Genomic DNA, 16,266 nt, shown 5'->3' with positions numbered 1-16,266 from the left:
AAGAATGATCCAGCTTAAACTGGATGTATTCCTGCAGTCTAACTTCTGAAATCTCTTTCCAAGCCTAATGGAAATTTTTGCAGGAGATGGGATGGAGAAAGGTAGAGATCTGTGAAATTGAACAAAGACTTGTCACTACTGTGGCATTTGTTTGCAAGCTTGAAGGAGCATAGCTGTGACCTCCTCCCAGGCAGAATGTGCTGATTTAAGACAGTTTTGTCAAAAGGCACAGATGGCACATTGTACTGCCAGGATGTCACCTCTTCTGGCTGCAGAACGTTCCCACCATCACTACAGATGGGAAGACCTGCTTTAAGGAAGTGGGTCATGTTCACCACTTCTTCTGTATGTCTCCTAAACTTTGGTCACAGGGTATAGCCCCAAATGTCATATCAGTGTCCAAATCTACCTAAACTTCTGCATCACTTGGATTCCTCTGAAATCTTTTCTCCCACAACAGGCTGAATTTCTGAGGCTGTCTTTAGGTTTTAAGTGTGACTTGTTTACCTTGGACAAAAGAGTGAAGCTTGAAGAGAGGTCCCGAGACCTGGCTGAAGAAAACTTGAAAAAGGAGATCACAAATGCTGTGAATATGTTAGAGGTAAGGCCAGGGCTGGTAGGGTGGATGGGATAAGTAGATGTGAGTGTCTCTTAAAACAGCTCTTTAAAGTGGGGTGTGTGCATGGGATGCATGATGAGCAAATATGAAGTTCTGGAGCAATGCAGTTGAAATATGAGAGATTATGAAGGGTAACCCTGATCCAAGTGTATTGCATGCACAGGCAGCAGGAAATTTTTCTGTTGCACAAACATCTGACCCCTGCTTCAGCTGCTGTTGTGCTCCAGTCTCTGCCCATTGGAGCTCTCTATCCAAGTTGCACTGAATAGGGATGTTGATGTGGGCCTGAATGCAGCTCCTCAGTGTCATCAGCTCAAACTTCATTCTCTGTTCATAATTCACACCAGTTTTCTTACCAATGTGTGCTCTTAGGCTTTAGTTCCTTTGTGTGAAGAAGATAACCAGGCACAGGAGATCATTAAGAAGCTGCAGAAAAGCCTGCAGTTCCTTAGCCAATATGCAGCTCGAGTTGCCAGCAGAGCAGAGATGTTGGGAGCTATTAATCAGGTAACACTTTCCATCAAAAGTACTTTGTACAAAGCTAAAAGCTTCTAGCTGCAAAGGGATGGCCACATCTTGCTGGGCTTATGGTTCCAAGATTGCATTAGGGAATCTGGTGTGTGTAGTGTAGACTGCTCAGAACACCTTAGTCCTGGCCTTCTCTTCTCTCTGTGTTCTTATAAGGAAGCCAAGGCACGGAGAGCAGCCATGCTGCACTAGAATTGTGCAAAAACCCACAGCAGAAATAAGGTTCTGGTTGAAAAAAAACTAAACAATAAAGACTTTGCAGCAGTGAGACGTACAGAATACCAAGCAGTGTGGTAACAATGGCCTTGATGCTGCAAAGGTGGTTCTGTGCCTTATGGAAAGGGCAGCTAATCAGCCAAATGACCAAGTCCTGCTCAAATGTTAGGTGTAATTGTGTATAATACCCCACGGCAGCATAAAAATGACTTGGCAATACCAGCAAATGCATGGTGGCAGCTGCGACTGCAGATCAGAGGAAGTGATGATGATGAGTTGGCAAACTGAAGATTGATTGATTTTACAACAAGAGTGATCTCCAGAGAAATGAAACCTGTGTACCATGTGTCAGGACAGGGATTTATTGAAGCTTTGAAAAGGAGGATAAAAGTGAGATAGCAGAGGAGAGCAGGTGCTTGAGGGGGAAATCTCCAAACATGAGGCAGTTCCTGAGAGCTGCTGCTTTCCCTGCTCCCTCAGGAGAGCCGGGTGAGCAAGGCTGTGGAGGTGATGATCCAGCACGTGGAGAACCTGAAGCGCATGTACGCCAAAGAGCACGCCGAGCTCGAGGAGCTCAAGCAGGTCCTGCTCCAGAACGAGAGATCCTTCAGCTCCCTTGGAGACAGAGGTAACCAGGAAAAGCCTCTTTCCCCTCTCTAGCAGCTGCCAGACAGGCCCTTATAGCTGCAGAATAGTCCTATAATCCCTTCACATCTTGGGTGACAGAATTATACAGTGGTTTTGTCACCTCCTCTAAAAATGAAGGGGGGGGGGGCAGCCATCTATTAACACTATTAAAAGCAGCTCTCTGAAATTAAACTTGTACCTAAACTGTCATGGGTCTCAGGGTGTGTGTGGGGGATCACTGCAAGCACACAACTATGTCCTGGCTTTCAGCAAAGGGCATGGCATGTGCTGGTGATAGTCTTCTTCCTTGTGAGCAGTAAGTTTAGGTGCTTGTTCACAGTAGCTATTTCTATGTTGCTGAGCTTTGGCTGCTCTCTACACCTGCACACTTTCTACATTGGAAATTACAAACCCCTTAAGTGCAGGGGGCATCTATTTCCCCTTCTAAGCTGCCAGGTTTGCAGCCAGTGTTGTGCACTTGTCGCTTTGCCAGTATTAAACTCTTCTGAAAAATAGGATGTGTTTTTTAAGTGCCAAAAGGGAAGTCTTCCACACCATGAAATCCTTGCAGGACCCTTTTGGATTGCAGTCCTGACTGTGAAAGACAGTCCTGTAACAGGAACTCAATAATGGAATATATTTGATAATTACAGAAATTGATGCTTGCAGAGGATGGGTAATGTGTGAATGTTATGAACTTATTTAATGAAATAGGAAGCTTTTTCCTGAGACCTCATTTCTGCTTTCTGAGAGTGCTTTGCTTAAACAAACACAGCAGAAAGTCAAACCTTAGGCTGCAAATTAAACTCTGCTCTCCTGTAAGCAGCAAGATCCTCCTGTAAAGCTCTGATGTCTGATCTCTTTACAGATGAATCTATGAATAAGAAGCTACCAGGTCCTTTTAACTTTAAGGTAATGGTCCTTACATGAAATTTCAATTTTTTAAGTGTATGTGTGTTTTTCTTTGGTTTTTTTTTTTTTTTTTTTGTGCTGGTGCTCTGCTGCATGCTTGACTTGGTGCTTTTCTGTCACAAATATAGGCTGGTGTCATCAAACATGAGGATCTACTTTTCAGGCACCCCACCAACCTTCTAAGTGGTCCCCCTTAGAAGATGAAGTGGTTGGGCTCTCACTCACTGGTTAAGAAATGTTGTTCATGTGTGGTTCTCTTGGAATTAAAGGAGGGTTTAGCACAAAAATATGGGAGCAGTTCAAACTGCTGAGTGTAGGAATTCCTGTGAGCCAGGTTAGGGGAATTTAGTTACCTTCAGTGTTGGTATTTTGCTGGAAGCTGTGCAGGCAGCCTCACTCAGATGGGCAGAAAGCACTTACTGTGGAAAGATGCTGCTTGAAAGAGCTGATTTGATCTGCACTTGAGATTGGATTCTTTGTGTGTCGCTTCACGCTAGGTGTCAGCACCTCTTTTTTTAATATAGCCTGCACAAACCAGATGGTATTTTGTGTGCTCAGTGGGTAACCCAGTTGTGCCTTGCTAAGAGCCAGTAATGCCTCTTATTTGTGTAGCCCTCGTCAGCCCTGCGGAGAGTTAGCATTGCAACAGTGCCCAGGAGCGCTGGGAATGCAGGGATTGGGGTGCCACTGGTAAGTAGGGGCTGCTGGAGGGATGCTGAGGTGCTTCACCTCTCCAAAACTGGCTGGGATGAAGCATCAGAATGCCAGTACAGTAAATGTGGCAAACTTCTCTTCCAGGCCCAGTTCCATGAACCTGATGGGGATGAACGGAGTGACAGATTCAGCAGGAGATCAAGCAGTTGGTAAAGTCACCTGGGCTTGTCTTTGAACGGGGCAAATACTTTTCAACTCTGTGCCTGTAGGAAGCAGTTTATGGAGCATCTTGGGGTACAATATTGTTTAGGCTACACCTTTCACATTAGTTTAATGTGCTGTAATAGGTAAATGAGCCTTATGAGCTCACCTTTTTTATTTATTGAGCATTGAGAGCTTTAAAAAAAATCCCACAACTTTCTTGCTTTAGAACTAAAATGTGAAATCTAAATATCTACAGCAGGTGGATCTGTAGTTTTGTTTTATTTCATTTGGGGTTCTTTTTAATGGTCCTAATTTCAAGCAAATAAATTTGTAAGTTATTTGTGGTTAACCAAATGAGTAGGCTGCTGCTAAATTTCTGATTTTCTGCTCTCTATCTGCTGGGGAAAATCAGGCAAATGTGTTTAACACTTGGCAGGGGCAGGCTAGGGGTGAAGCCGAACGAGAAGCGCCCTTCGCTGCAGAGGTTCCTCAGCACCTATTCCTGGGCAGAGTATGAAGAGGAGCCTTTTGAAACCAAGTAAGTTCAGCAGCAGCCTCCTCCCAGGTGTGCTGGTTTAGTTTTTAATGAGCTTTTAATTCACCACCTGGTCAGGGCTATAAAGCCAAGCTGTTGTGAATTTGGCAAAGCTTTGGAGCTGTTGATTCTTGTTTACAGGAATGAGCAGTTGGAATCACCTGCTGAAGTACAGGAACAACCAACTAGGAAGGAAAGTGTCTCTGAAAAAGGAAAACACCCACCCAAATGGACCCTGGAGTCAATGTAAGTTTCTTTCACAAGTTAAAGGCATGTTTGGGAGGTGCACTTGAGAAGAGGGTTCAAACAAAAGGCCAGGACTTTCAGTGCTTTCTAGGAGCAAGATTTCATGCTGCTCTTTCAAGGCAGCTTTTGTGAATACTTCGCAGAACAGTGTGAGGAACAGGAAGCATGGGTGGATGGCTGAGCTGGGCCAGCTTATCAAGAATTTGCTTCCTTGACAGTATTTTAAACTCAGAACAGTTTAGCTCCCCCTGCACAGCTCCCAAAACAGTAACAACCCGTCACTCTTGATGTTTGTGGGATCTAGTTTGCTCCAAGGCTGGGTGGGTGGGAAGAGTTGCTGGTTTTGGGGAGAGCCTGAAGGGCTCTGTGCTTTCCTGCCCTGCCCAGGTACAATTCGATATCAGCGCAGGCGTCCCACCTCAAGGCTTCCTTCTGCAATGCCAACAAAACCCTCTGGGCGTCCATGTCCCTCCTGGTCCTGCTGGCTGCTCTCACCAGCTTCCTGGTGGGGCTGTCCCTGCAGAGGCCAGCAGATGCAGCCCCCGTGTGCAGTGGGAATGCCTGGAGGACGCTGCAGCAGCTGCTGTGGCCCTACGTCAGACTGCGGCACTTCGGCCCTCCCCCGATGTAACCCCGGCTCTGCTGCCGGGGCTGCGCCCTGCAGGACAGGAGCTGAAGCTGGCCTTATTTAAGGTTACTTGTCTGGGTTTGTTCTGGTGGGCTGTGGGTATTTTTGGGGGGACAGATGAAGTTTTTTTTCTTTAAAGCATGACTTGAACTGAAAAAAAAAAAATTTCCTATTCTGGCAAAAGTCCTCTTTAAAAGCAGCTAGAAGGATCTCAGCTCTACTGAGGTTTACAAAAGAACAGCAATTTTTTGAACATAGCTAACAATAAACATGTCTAGGTGGTCTAGCCACAAGTGAATAAAGAATTTATTTTGCTTGAACAAAGATAAAATGTTTGCATTTCAGAACCTGTTTCAATGTTTTGAATAGAAAAGTATTTAAGACTTGAAGTGTAACTTTATTGAAAGCTTTTGATAATAAAGTTTTGAAGGAAAGCATGCAGTAGTATCTAAGAGTATGCTAAGACTGGTAGCAAGGAGCAGCTGATACACAGAATCAATGAACATGCAGCCAGCTCTTTCCACTTTTTCCATGGCTTCATTGCTGGCAGACTCCTTGACCATATGGTAGAGTGTGGAGTGAAATTCAGACTCTTCTTGCACCTCTTCTGAAAAAGCTTCACTGGTTTCAGTGAGCTTGAGGTGTTGCACTTTCTCACCATCGAACATCAGAAGAGACCAGTGGTTGCCTTTGGCAGAACCTGCTGTCAGATGTTCACTCACCTATTGCAGGAAGAAATGCACTGAGGTGAAGCCTGTGCCACTGTCAGAGCACAAATTCCAATATTTGTGTCCCATGCATTTAACCTGAGTGAGAGACAGCCACTGCAGCTCTCACAGTGGGGTGTGCTGCCTTTCTCCAGCCACACCTGGGGCTGTTTGTCTGGCTGGCAGAAGTTTTAACCATGTGTTTTAGTTCACAGGTGGAGACAAACCAACAGAGAGGTTGCTCACTGCCTCCCCTGCAGCAGGGAGCAAAAGAAACCCTACAGGCAGGAACAAAGTCCCAGCAGTTCTTTACAAAGCTGGCAGAGCAGAAGCTGATTCTCAAGGGGCCTCTGGAGAGCATGAAGCTCTGTCACCCCAGCTCTGGCTAAAGCCTCCCTTGGTGACTTCTCAGTTCCATTTTTCTTAGCAAGTGTCTTTGCTGCTGAGGTTTGTGGCCCTGAGAGCTCTCAGGGGCAGCCTGTGACACTGAACTGGGGCAGGGGCTGAAGCCACCAGGGTGAGTTGATTGTTTTAGCTGGGGATGGGCTCAATGCTGGCCTGCCCTGGAACTTTGGGACTCCACAAACCTTGAACAGGACTTGCTCTGGCCCTGCTTCTCCGTTCCACTTGCTGTGAGCAAAAGCAGCTGCCAGCAGAGCCATCTGTTCATAGGCCCTCACTTCTGCCAGGGGACCCTGCAGGGACAACACAAACCAGACAAACACATCTCTCTCCTCTCCCTGTGCTCCAGCAGGGCCAGAGCCTGCTTTACTCTGCCCTGTCTCAGCTGGCAGCACAGCAGCTCCCAGGGCAGCAAAGTCTGACCTGAGTGAAAACAGGGAAAAGCCACCAGGAACCTCTGGCACTCACCTTCCTGGGCACAGGGACATACTTGGGAGAGTGCTCTGCTGGGAAAATGTTCACTCCAGCTCTTTTCAAAGCTGCTCTGAGGGCAAGAGGACTCATCCATTTCCCTGTGATGTGGGAAAGCACCTCCTCCTCTTCCACCACTACTGCAGACAACATACACTGATTATCCTGTTGTACAAACCAGTGAAAGCAACTTACTGGTCATGGAAGCTCCTTTCTGGGTTAGGCTTCAAATACTGATAGTTTTGCTATGCTGGGTATTACCCACATCATCTGCTACTCTGGGCTGTGACCTTTCATTTACAGATCCTGAAGAAAGCCAGCCTTGGTAGGAATCAGAAATGACCCTGGTGTACTGATTTATACACCAATGAACAGATGGATAATCATGAGTAGCTTGAACTTTGGGAAGAAACAAGGAGCATGGGTAATGGGCTGCCAGAACTCCCTGTATTTCTCTTGGTAGAGCTGGAGGAGAGAGGAACTTTTCAGCTCTCTAAGAGGGGGAACAGGCTTGAATGCAGCAAGGCAAAACCAGCAGCAAAGCACTGACTGAAACTTTCCAGAGCAAATGCACGTTTCTGCTATGCGAAATGTGCTATTTCTCATAGTAAATAACTGACATTAAATAACCAGTGCAGTGCTTGGAAAGGAAGAGAGATTCAAATTGCTCTCGTAGAAGCATCCCAAATTCTTAATCAGGGACAATAATTATGGGGGATTTTATCTGCAAATGTTTGATTAAAAAATGATTGACGGTACCTTAATTTGTATCTGAATGGTTGCAAAGACTGCGGTAATTGTGAAGAGGCCTTCATCCACACCAGTAGGGTGCAATTCCCAGGCCTGATAGGGCAGGTTCAGGTGAGCATCCTGGAGAAGGGCTACTGTAGAAAAGCCACCCATGCTGAAGGTGATGCTCTTTTTTTCTGCTTCATAGGTTATCTTGCTGATGCCATCAGTTCTCCACCATTGGCCTGGACAAAGAGGATGGAAAGATGTACATGGAAGGCTTCTGGCAGTAATGCTGAAGTAAACAAAACCAAAAAAAGTAATAATTTATTTGGGGGTTTTTAGTGGTTTTTGGTTTTAGGTTTTTTGGGGTTTTTTTGGTTTTTTTGTTTTTTTTTTTGTTAAAATTGCCATCCCCAAACTATTTCTGGGCTCCAAACTGGCCCTTATCTTTACAGCTGGACTGTAACAAGAGTCTAACTCAGGTATAAATTCCACTATTCAAATTTGAAATAAATTTATGTCTGAAGTTCAGACCTGCAGGATCCCATCGGGCTAGCACAGGCACTTTAAAATAAATCACATTATCAGGGAGCCTCAGGGTGATCTGTACTGCTTCCTGTGTGCCATCTTCAGCCTTTCCTGGGGAATATGGATACACCTCCAACATCCAGCAGCTTTGGCAAGAGAGGAAAAGGACAGATAAGGGGTTTATCAGAAAACGCAGGTTTTTTTCTTTGAGTTCATCTAACACTGCAAAGCTTTTTAAGACCCATTTAAAGTGGTTTGCTAACCCTGCAGGTGTCCAAGCCCAGCTTTGGAGGCAGTGGAGGAGCAGCCTTGGGAGGCCCTGGGCCCCTCCTGAGCTGCTGCAGGCGCCCTCAGGGCAGGGCCAGCGGGGCTCGGCCATTCCTCACAGAGCCCCAGGCACCGGGAGCAGGGCAGGCAAAGGCAGCTGCGATTGCACCGTCCCACAGGGCCAGAGGGAAGGGGAGGCCACAGGGGCTGGGAATGAACATCCCGGGCCTCTTCCCCTGCCCTCTGGGTTTGGCCTTTTGGGAATTGTGCTTATTAAAGGTTTCCAGCTCCACAGTGCCCTCTGTGGGGTAGGTCGGTGCTAGAGGAAACCAGAACCCCGTGCCCGCAGTCCTCAGCCAGCCTGCAGGGCCTGGAGCTGAACCAGCAGTGGGGTTTGGTACCACTGCGCTCCCACCTTTCGCGTGTGAAAAACTGATGATTTGCAAACCTTGCTTGGTCAGTTTGCTCTCAGAACTCGTGTGCAGTGCATGTGACAGCAGTGACAAACCCCAGGGGCTGCTCCCTGTCCTCCCTCACCTCCACCATGATCCAGTCCCCGACGTCCTGGGCCTGGGGCGGCAGCCGCAGGACAGAGATGTGGAACACGCCCCCCACGGGCACCAGCTGCTCCAAATCCACCACTCGCGGGGCCTCTTCTCCGCCTCCCGGCGCCTCCTGCAGCGGGGCCTCCTCCTCTGGAAGTGCAGCAGACAGCGGGAGCTCAGCGGTGCTCGGACCCACCGGCATTGCCCGGTGCCGATGCTCCCTCCGTGCCGGGAGCGCTTCCCTGTGCAGCGTTCCAGCCCCATCTGCTGGCGCTCCTCAGCATCCCTGGAACCGGGACGGCGGGAGCTGGGCAAGGAAAAGCACTCGGGACTGGGGCTGAGCTTTTGGATTTGCAGTTCCAAATGCTTTCTGTGGGAATAAGGTTTTACTGACAGAATGAGTCCATCGTTACCCACAGAAGAATTTCACAAGCACAATAATACAGTAGATTCTAGGCAGGTTTAGTAAGATTCTTTTGATACAAAAAGAAATGAAGCAAATCACATAATATGTCAAAATAAATAAAAATAAGGCACCAAAAGGTCATGGGCTGAAGGTGAAAAACCTATGATAATTATGAGGAGCAAGAGGGATTAAACATGAAATACAATTTTCAGATAACAAAGATAATTATGCATAGGGAAAAGCATAAATACATACATATAAAATTATAAATTTAAGATTTAATGAATTGGAAAATGTTAGTGAAAGGCAGAAACACTGTGGACGAAAATGGCTGTAAATATTTTCTTTAAAAAAGCCAAACAGCTCATAAACCATCACAAGGGATAGTACAGGAGAAGTTAGGAATCAAGAAAAAAAGTGTTCAATACTGTAAAAACATTTACTGTAATTGTTATGAATTTTTCTCTGAGAGAATGAGACCAAATCAAAAAATGGCAGCTCTAAAATGCTTTGAGGTGGAGCTAAATTATGTCAGTATTTTGCAGTTGTTTTATTTAAGTCAGTACTACAAGTCACTCTATTAAACCAAAGAATGACACCACAACAGTGGAGAAATTTGCAACTCATGTGGGACAGACAAACAGTTTTATTTCCTAGAATTAGGCCCTCTTTTAACAAGGTGCAAGAGCAGGTATCTCACTTGAAGCACCCATTCAGGTAATACTCAGTACCACCCCATACTACACCAATGCCTACCATGATATACATCAGAATCATCATTTTCTGAAGAAGTAAATCTCCCAGAGCCTGGCAGATTCATAAAGATTGTGCGTCTCATCCATAAACGTATGTATAATAATATCCATACCTATAGGAATATTATAAACATGTCCATAAGCATAAATAATAAATAAAAATAAGTACAGGGACAAACTCCATTTTCTTATCTGTCCTGTTATCTCCCCTCATGATTTAACAATCATTAATACAAATGTCAACAAACCTCAAGTGTTATCAAAGCATCCCTGTATTTATAAACTTTGCTCCATGCACATGGAGGTATTGCAGTGTTTCCATGGATCGTGGAATGGCCTGGGTTGGAAGGGACCTTGGGGTGCAGTGTCGCTGTCCCAGGATGGTGGCTGGCCCGGGGGCAGCGTGCCCGGGCTGGGGCCGCGGCTCCCGCTCCCTTCCCGTGCTCGGGCAGCAGCTGGAGCTGCCTCCTCCTGTGACCGTGCTCACAGGGGTCCCAGGATGAGGGAAGAGATGAGGATCTGACTCCATGTTTCAGAAGGCTTGATTTATTATTTTATTACATATATTATATTAAAAATATACTAAAAGAATAGAAGAAAGGATTTCATCAGAAGGCTAGCTAAGAATAGAATAAGAAAAAACGATAACAAAGGCTTGTGGCTTGGACAGAGTCTGAGCCAGTTGACTGTGATTGGCCATTAATTAGAAACAACCACATGAGACCAATCACAGATGCACCTGTTGCATTCCACAGCAGCAGATAACCATTGTTTACATTTTGTTCCTGAGGCCTCCCAGCTTCCCAGGAGAAAAAATCCCAAGGAAAGGATTTTTCATAAAAGACGTCTGTGACATCCTCCCATCCCTGCCACTGCAGGACCCCGCCGGGGCTGGAGCCCCAGGATCCCAACCTGCACTAACGGACCCATCCAGCAGTGCGATCACAGAATCACAGAAATTCTAGGTTGGAAGAGAGCTTTAAGATCATCGAGTCCAGCCCATGTTCTAACACCTCAACTAGATCATGGCACCAAGTGCCACATCCAGTCTTTTTTTAAACACATCGAGGGATGGTGACTCCACCACCTCCCTGGGTAGATGATTCCAGTATTTGACCACTCTTTCTGTGAAATACTTCCTCCTTAATTCTAGCCTGTATCTCCCTTGGTGCGGCTTGAGACTGTGTCCTCTTGTTCTGTCTGTTGTTGCCTGGTTGTTGTCTGGTGCTCCCTGGGAGCGCCGGGGACAGACAAACCACTCTCCAGGAGTGAGATCAGACAGGACACAGGAAGAAAAGGAAGAACAGGGGGCAGAATGGAGATGAAATAAAAACCGCTGGGATGGGCAGCAGGATGGAGAGGGGTTAAAAAAGAATAGGAATGGGGAACGGGACAGAAGGATCCAGTGAAAAACAATGGCACAGGGAGCAGGACAGAGCAACAGGGTGAGAGGAATGGCAGATTTGTCTTTACTAACAAGCTGTGGGTCTGCTGGTAGATAAAACTAGCACTGGGAGATAAAAGAAACAATCTGAAGGATTCCACTGATTGATGAATGGAAAAGGATATTTGGTTTTACAAATAAACTTTAGGTTTGCTGATAAATGAAATAAGACATTGAAAGATGAAAGAAACAATGAGGAAGAAAAACCCCTAAATTTCATATCAATTAAAAATTAAAAGGGAGGGTTATACCTTAGGGGGAAATCTTCAGTATCAGGTATCTGTATCAGGGAGTCTGTACCTCTCAAGTACCTCAGCCAATGGGGAAAGAGAGAAGGGAAATGCAGCCAGGAAATTAGGATAAAAAGGAGGCTGTGACCTCCAAAAGTTTGAGAGATCCCAGGGGAATGCCCCATGGCTGCTCTCTTTATTCAAATAAAGCCAAAAAAGGACTCCTCTGTCTCCTTTTTGGACATAAACCTCTGGTGTTTGTGGATTAATTTTCCTAACAAGGGAGTAAAAAGGAACACAAGAAGGACAAATAAAAAGACAGAGTGGTAAACACACAGGAAGGACAGAGGGATACAGAGACAAAGAGGGAAGCAAGGACAGAGAGAGAAAATGACCACAGCAGGTGAGTGTGGGGGGAAGGTGCAGCAGAGGGATGGAGAAAGAGAGGGATGGGCAGCAGGACAGAGGCTTATAAAGAGAAGAGTACAGTGAGGGAAAAGGACTGAGCAGCAGATGCAGACGGGTACAGGCAAAAGGACAGTGAGATGGACAAAGAAATACCATCACAGTGCAGGACAAAGGAAAAGAGAGGAGAAGGAAGAAGGAAAGATAAAGATGCGAGCCTCTCTCTGCTCCAGCTGTGAAACACAGCCTGGTGATTCCTGTGTATTATCCCAGGCCATCCTGGGAACTGCAGCCTGGTGTGTCAGCCTGGGCTAACCCAGCTTCACAGGACAGCATTTAATTTTTTTAGAGGGATTCAGAAAGAAAATCTACTCAGCACCATTCAAGTAAATCCATGTGATCTTGAGGTAAAAGCTGCATCTTTTCTTCTGTAGAAACTGACACACTCCTACAACTCTGATAACATGGATGCATTCTATATGTGCCCTACATGTGCAAGGAAATGCAGTTTTGCATGCTTTTTGTTTGTTTAAAAGGAAAAATTACCTGGAATTAAAGACTAAAATGCAGTATGATTCAAGAAGGTGGAAAAAATGACAGTGAAAAAGAGTTGTTTATTGACTGAGATGGTACCTATATGCTGAACAAATTAAGCATGCTAAATCCCAGTGGTAGAAGTTTACATTTCATAGAAACCAGCTGTTAAAAGCTAGGACTGAGAAGAACATTCCAATGACTGAAGTTCCAAAGAGCACTCCTGTCTAATAAAGTATATTTTGATACCATGCAGCCTGAAACACTGAAGTTCTGCAATAGGATTTTAAAAATCAGAGTAAACCTGATTGAACAGAACTAAACCATTTTTGTTACCTGGTTTGAAGAACTTGTAGGGGAAAAAACAGGCTAGATAAGGCAGAATACACTATTTTTAATTTTTAATGTATCTACCACACAGAAGACCTGTTTTGAAATGCACATGCTTTCAGATGGATAGGATTGCTGGAAACAAAGGCTAAAGTTTTTTACAAATGATAAGTATCAAAATTATTTACATAGTATCAGAAAGCCGTGTTTAATCATCATCAACATACATGAGTTTTTGCTTTTCCATCGATTTGGGGAATATGGGAAGAGCCTCCAGGGCCCAAAAGTTGGCAAGGCTGTGAGACCACAGCACACAAATGCCATGACCATACCCTGGTTCCCTAGGAGAAAGATGACTGGAGCTACAGGTGTGTTCCATGCTGGTTGTAGGGAAGGTGCTCCATTCTGGGACTGCAAGACTCAGAGAGAGAAGAGAAAAAGCTGGCATTCTGAGCAGACATTAAAATGCTTGAATTTGTGCCAAGCACATCCTGGAAGTGGTGGGATCTGATTTGAGGCTCTCTTTTGAAGGAGACAACAGCAGGACAAGCACTGAACACAATGGGTGACAGCTCTTCCCTGCTCCCCTGCATCTTCCTGCATCCATACATTGAGCCTGGACCAAGTTCATTTGCAGAGAAGCAGAAGATGGAACTTCATAGAAGATCCTGCTGAAAGAATCTTCTGTCATTTAGTCACCCAGCAGAAATACAAGGTGTTGGATGTTCCTATGGAAAGTCCAATGTTTTGCCAAACAGAACAAAGACTCCAGCTCCTTGAATCTGACACCTAACTACAGCAGAATGGAATGTGGATCCCAGGGAGATGGACTGGCTTTGTGCACTGGTCAGGCACTGGAATTGCTCATAATTACTTCTCCTCTCCCTAGCTGCAGACAACTGAACCCCAAGGAGTAAATCCTTTCTTCTCAGTTCCAACATCCTCCTTCTTTCAGTCCACAAGCTGCTGCACCTGAACAGTCAGCCCAAAGCACATGAAAGATGCAGGCCTGGTTTTAGAAGAGGAGGTAATAACAGCTATTTTGTTATTCTCCAGTTGGAGGTACTGCCCTGTATTGTAAAGGCAGGCAACCCCAGCAAGGGGAGAGAATGATGCATTTGACTTTATCTTATCAGAAGGCTAATTTATTACTTTATTATACTATATTATATTTAAGAATACCATACTATACTATACTATACTAAAGAATACAGAAAAGATACTTACTGAATGCTAAAAAGATAATAATGAAAACTCGTGACTCTTTCCAGAGTTCTGACACAGCTTGGCCCCAACTGGCCAATGAGTCAAAACTCACACCAGAGTCTAATCAGGCTATCACTTTGGGGTAAACAATCTCTAAACACATTTCACATGAGCACAGCACAGGAGAAGCAAATGAGATAAGAATTGTTTTTATTTTTTCTGGGGCTTCTCACTGCCTTTCAGCTTCCCAGGAGAAAAATCCTTGGCTAAGGATACATGTTCAGGGAATGTGAATGCCACAGCCCTACTCTGGAAGAGCAGTACAAAATACAGGGCATAAAAAAACCCAAACCAAAACACAAACATGAGGTCATCCATATTACAGAACTCTGATGCTTGCTTAAACTTCAAAACTGTCAGGGAACATTTCTCCCACCTCTCCTCTCTGCTACCTGCTTTATGTCCCCCAGCATGGGGGTCATCACTGTTTCTCTGTCATTTGCAAAGGGCCGCATCCCAAGGGCCCCAAACCCAATACCTCCCTCCCTCAACTGGACTTGATGATCCATATGGGTCCCTTCCAGCTGGGAATATTCTGTTCTGTGATTCCAGCACAGGTCCAGTGGACAAGAAGAGGCTGTGTTGAAACAGGATTTCCTTCACTTCTGGGAATGGTGAGATAAACCTCCAATGGAAAGGAAACACAGGCTAAACCAGGTGCTTGGTATTCTACACACTTCCTTTGGGAAGACAGAACTGAGCTGGGAAAGGTCAGCCACATGCTCTTCATTTCGTTTCCTTGACCATAATAACATGGAGCCACACTAGGTAGTGCTGCAAAGGGAATTTTATCCATTAGTTTACAAACTGAGAGCCTGAAACCACTTTGGAGACATACATATGTACCTATCTGCCTACCTAAAGAAAATATTTAATTTTCCATGAATAAATTTAGGAAGCCTGTAATGAGAGCTGGCCTGAACTTGCTCAATGGATTTTCCTTTCTAAAGGCAAAGGCAGTGTTTTGTTCAGTGGGTTGGATCCAAACAGTGGATAATAACCTGAACTGCTCAGCTGAGGGGAAGGGTTTCACTTCTTGTGAGAAACTCCTTTGAAATTACCCTATTTTGTGTCAAAAATATACAGCCTTTTGAGCATTACATGGTTTTATGGAGTAGATTTGGGCAAGGGACTTAGAGGGAGCTGGTCCTGTGAGGGCCTGGTTCAATTGCTCCCACCTGCTCTCCAAAACTGGCTGAATTTGGAAGGATCATGGAATCATAGAATGATTTGGGTTGGAAGGGACTTAAAAGATCCCAGCTGGGCCCTCCTTGGGCAAAGCCAAGCACAGAGATGGGGGAGGAAACACTCCACTGCCTTGCAGCCTCCCTTATTTGTTTGGATTGTGACAACATTATTTACTTTATCTATAAATATCCCTCTGGCACAGGGAATAAATAATGCACTGGATGATATTTTCCAGACGGTCTCATAGTCCTGGGTGAGGTGATCCCCTGGCATCATTTGGAGAGGGAAGAAAATGGGATCTGCAGGCCCACACATAATTGTGACCATAAAATAATTCTCTGTCTCTCTGCTCTCAGGACAAAGCAGGAAGAGTCCATTCCCTGCATTCTGTTGTGATTCTCAGGTTGAGACACAGCACCCCTCAAAATCCACATCCTGCAAAAAAACTCTCAGGCACACAGGTATCAGTGGCTTCTCTTTTCTGCTTTTTTGCCCCTCAGCCTTTCCTTAATTTTTCTTCACAAAAAATGTTTTTTCTTTTAAGTGGGGGAGGGATTTGAGGATTAAGAAATTGAAAACTTTGCTTCTGTTCCTTATTATGTTAGGGTTCTTTTTGGTTTTTTTTAATTTCTCACACCTGTTTCACCACGAAGAGCTGTGCAAGGCAGGCATTTGAAGTCACCACTGCTGTTCCAAACACCTGGGGTTTTTCCAAGGCCTTTGGAAGGGGCGGCCTGACCAGGTAGCCAGTGGACCATGCCATGATTAGCTGCCATTAAGTTGTGCAGGTGAAGTGATCTGCCTGCTGTGGCAGGACAGGCAGGATCACCTGGGCTGTTCCATGGAACTCCTTGGCTGTGTTCCCCAGGAGCCCCGTGACATTCCTG

At 45.3% G+C, this 16,266-nt stretch overlaps 2 protein-coding genes across 2 annotated transcripts in view; one reads left to right on the top strand and one right to left on the bottom strand.

The window, feature by feature from the left end:
- The window catches only part of IRAG2 (inositol 1,4,5-triphosphate receptor associated 2), a 34,244-nt gene extending 28,628 nt beyond the window's left edge, over nt 1-5,616 (top strand). Inside the window, exons 31-39 of the mRNA XM_063155802.1 lie at nt 461-601; nt 992-1,126; nt 1,844-1,991; nt 2,859-2,902; nt 3,515-3,592; nt 3,701-3,765; nt 4,197-4,298; nt 4,437-4,541; nt 4,929-5,616. Of these exons, the coding sequence (XP_063011872.1) occupies nt 461-601; nt 992-1,126; nt 1,844-1,991; nt 2,859-2,902; nt 3,515-3,592; nt 3,701-3,765; nt 4,197-4,298; nt 4,437-4,541; nt 4,929-5,172 (1,062 nt within the window). The 3' untranslated portion in view covers nt 5,173-5,616. The remainder of the gene's footprint in view (nt 1-460; nt 602-991; nt 1,127-1,843; nt 1,992-2,858; nt 2,903-3,514; nt 3,593-3,700; nt 3,766-4,196; nt 4,299-4,436; nt 4,542-4,928) is intronic.
- On the bottom strand, nt 5,547-9,312 carry LOC134417931 (dynein axonemal intermediate chain 7-like). Its single transcript, XM_063155801.1, has 6 exons — nt 8,804-9,312; nt 8,016-8,150; nt 7,509-7,723; nt 6,747-6,914; nt 6,464-6,571; nt 5,547-5,891 (listed from the first exon to the last, which is right to left on the bottom strand). The coding sequence occupies exons 1-6, from the start codon at nt 9,021-9,023 to the stop codon at nt 5,547-5,549; spliced, it is 1,191 nt and encodes a 396-aa protein (XP_063011871.1). The 5' UTR covers nt 9,024-9,312.
- Nucleotides 9,313-16,266: the final 6,954 nt, after the last annotated feature.

This window comes from Melospiza melodia, chromosome 4, assembly GCF_035770615.1.
Source record: "Melospiza melodia melodia isolate bMelMel2 chromosome 4, bMelMel2.pri, whole genome shotgun sequence".
NCBI lineage: Eukaryota > Metazoa > Chordata > Aves > Passeriformes > Passerellidae > Melospiza > Melospiza melodia.
This window is presented reverse-complemented; position numbering and strand designations above follow the sequence as displayed.

What these genes read in the sequence shown, in the direction of transcription:
- LOC134417931 (XM_063155801.1), bottom strand. Translation starts at nt 9,023, where the DNA reads ATGCCGGTGGGTCCGAGCACCGCTGAGCTCCCGCTGTCTGCTGCACTT. An exon ending in CCATTCAGATACAAATTAAG is followed by an intron (nt 6,915 to 7,508) that starts GTACCGTCAATC and finishes TTTGTACAACAG; the next exon opens with GATAATCAGTGTATGTTGTC. An exon ending in CAGAGCAAGTCCTGTTCAAG is followed by an intron (nt 5,892 to 6,463) that starts GTTTGTGGAGTC and finishes TTCCTGCAATAG; the next exon opens with GTGAGTGAACATCTGACAGC.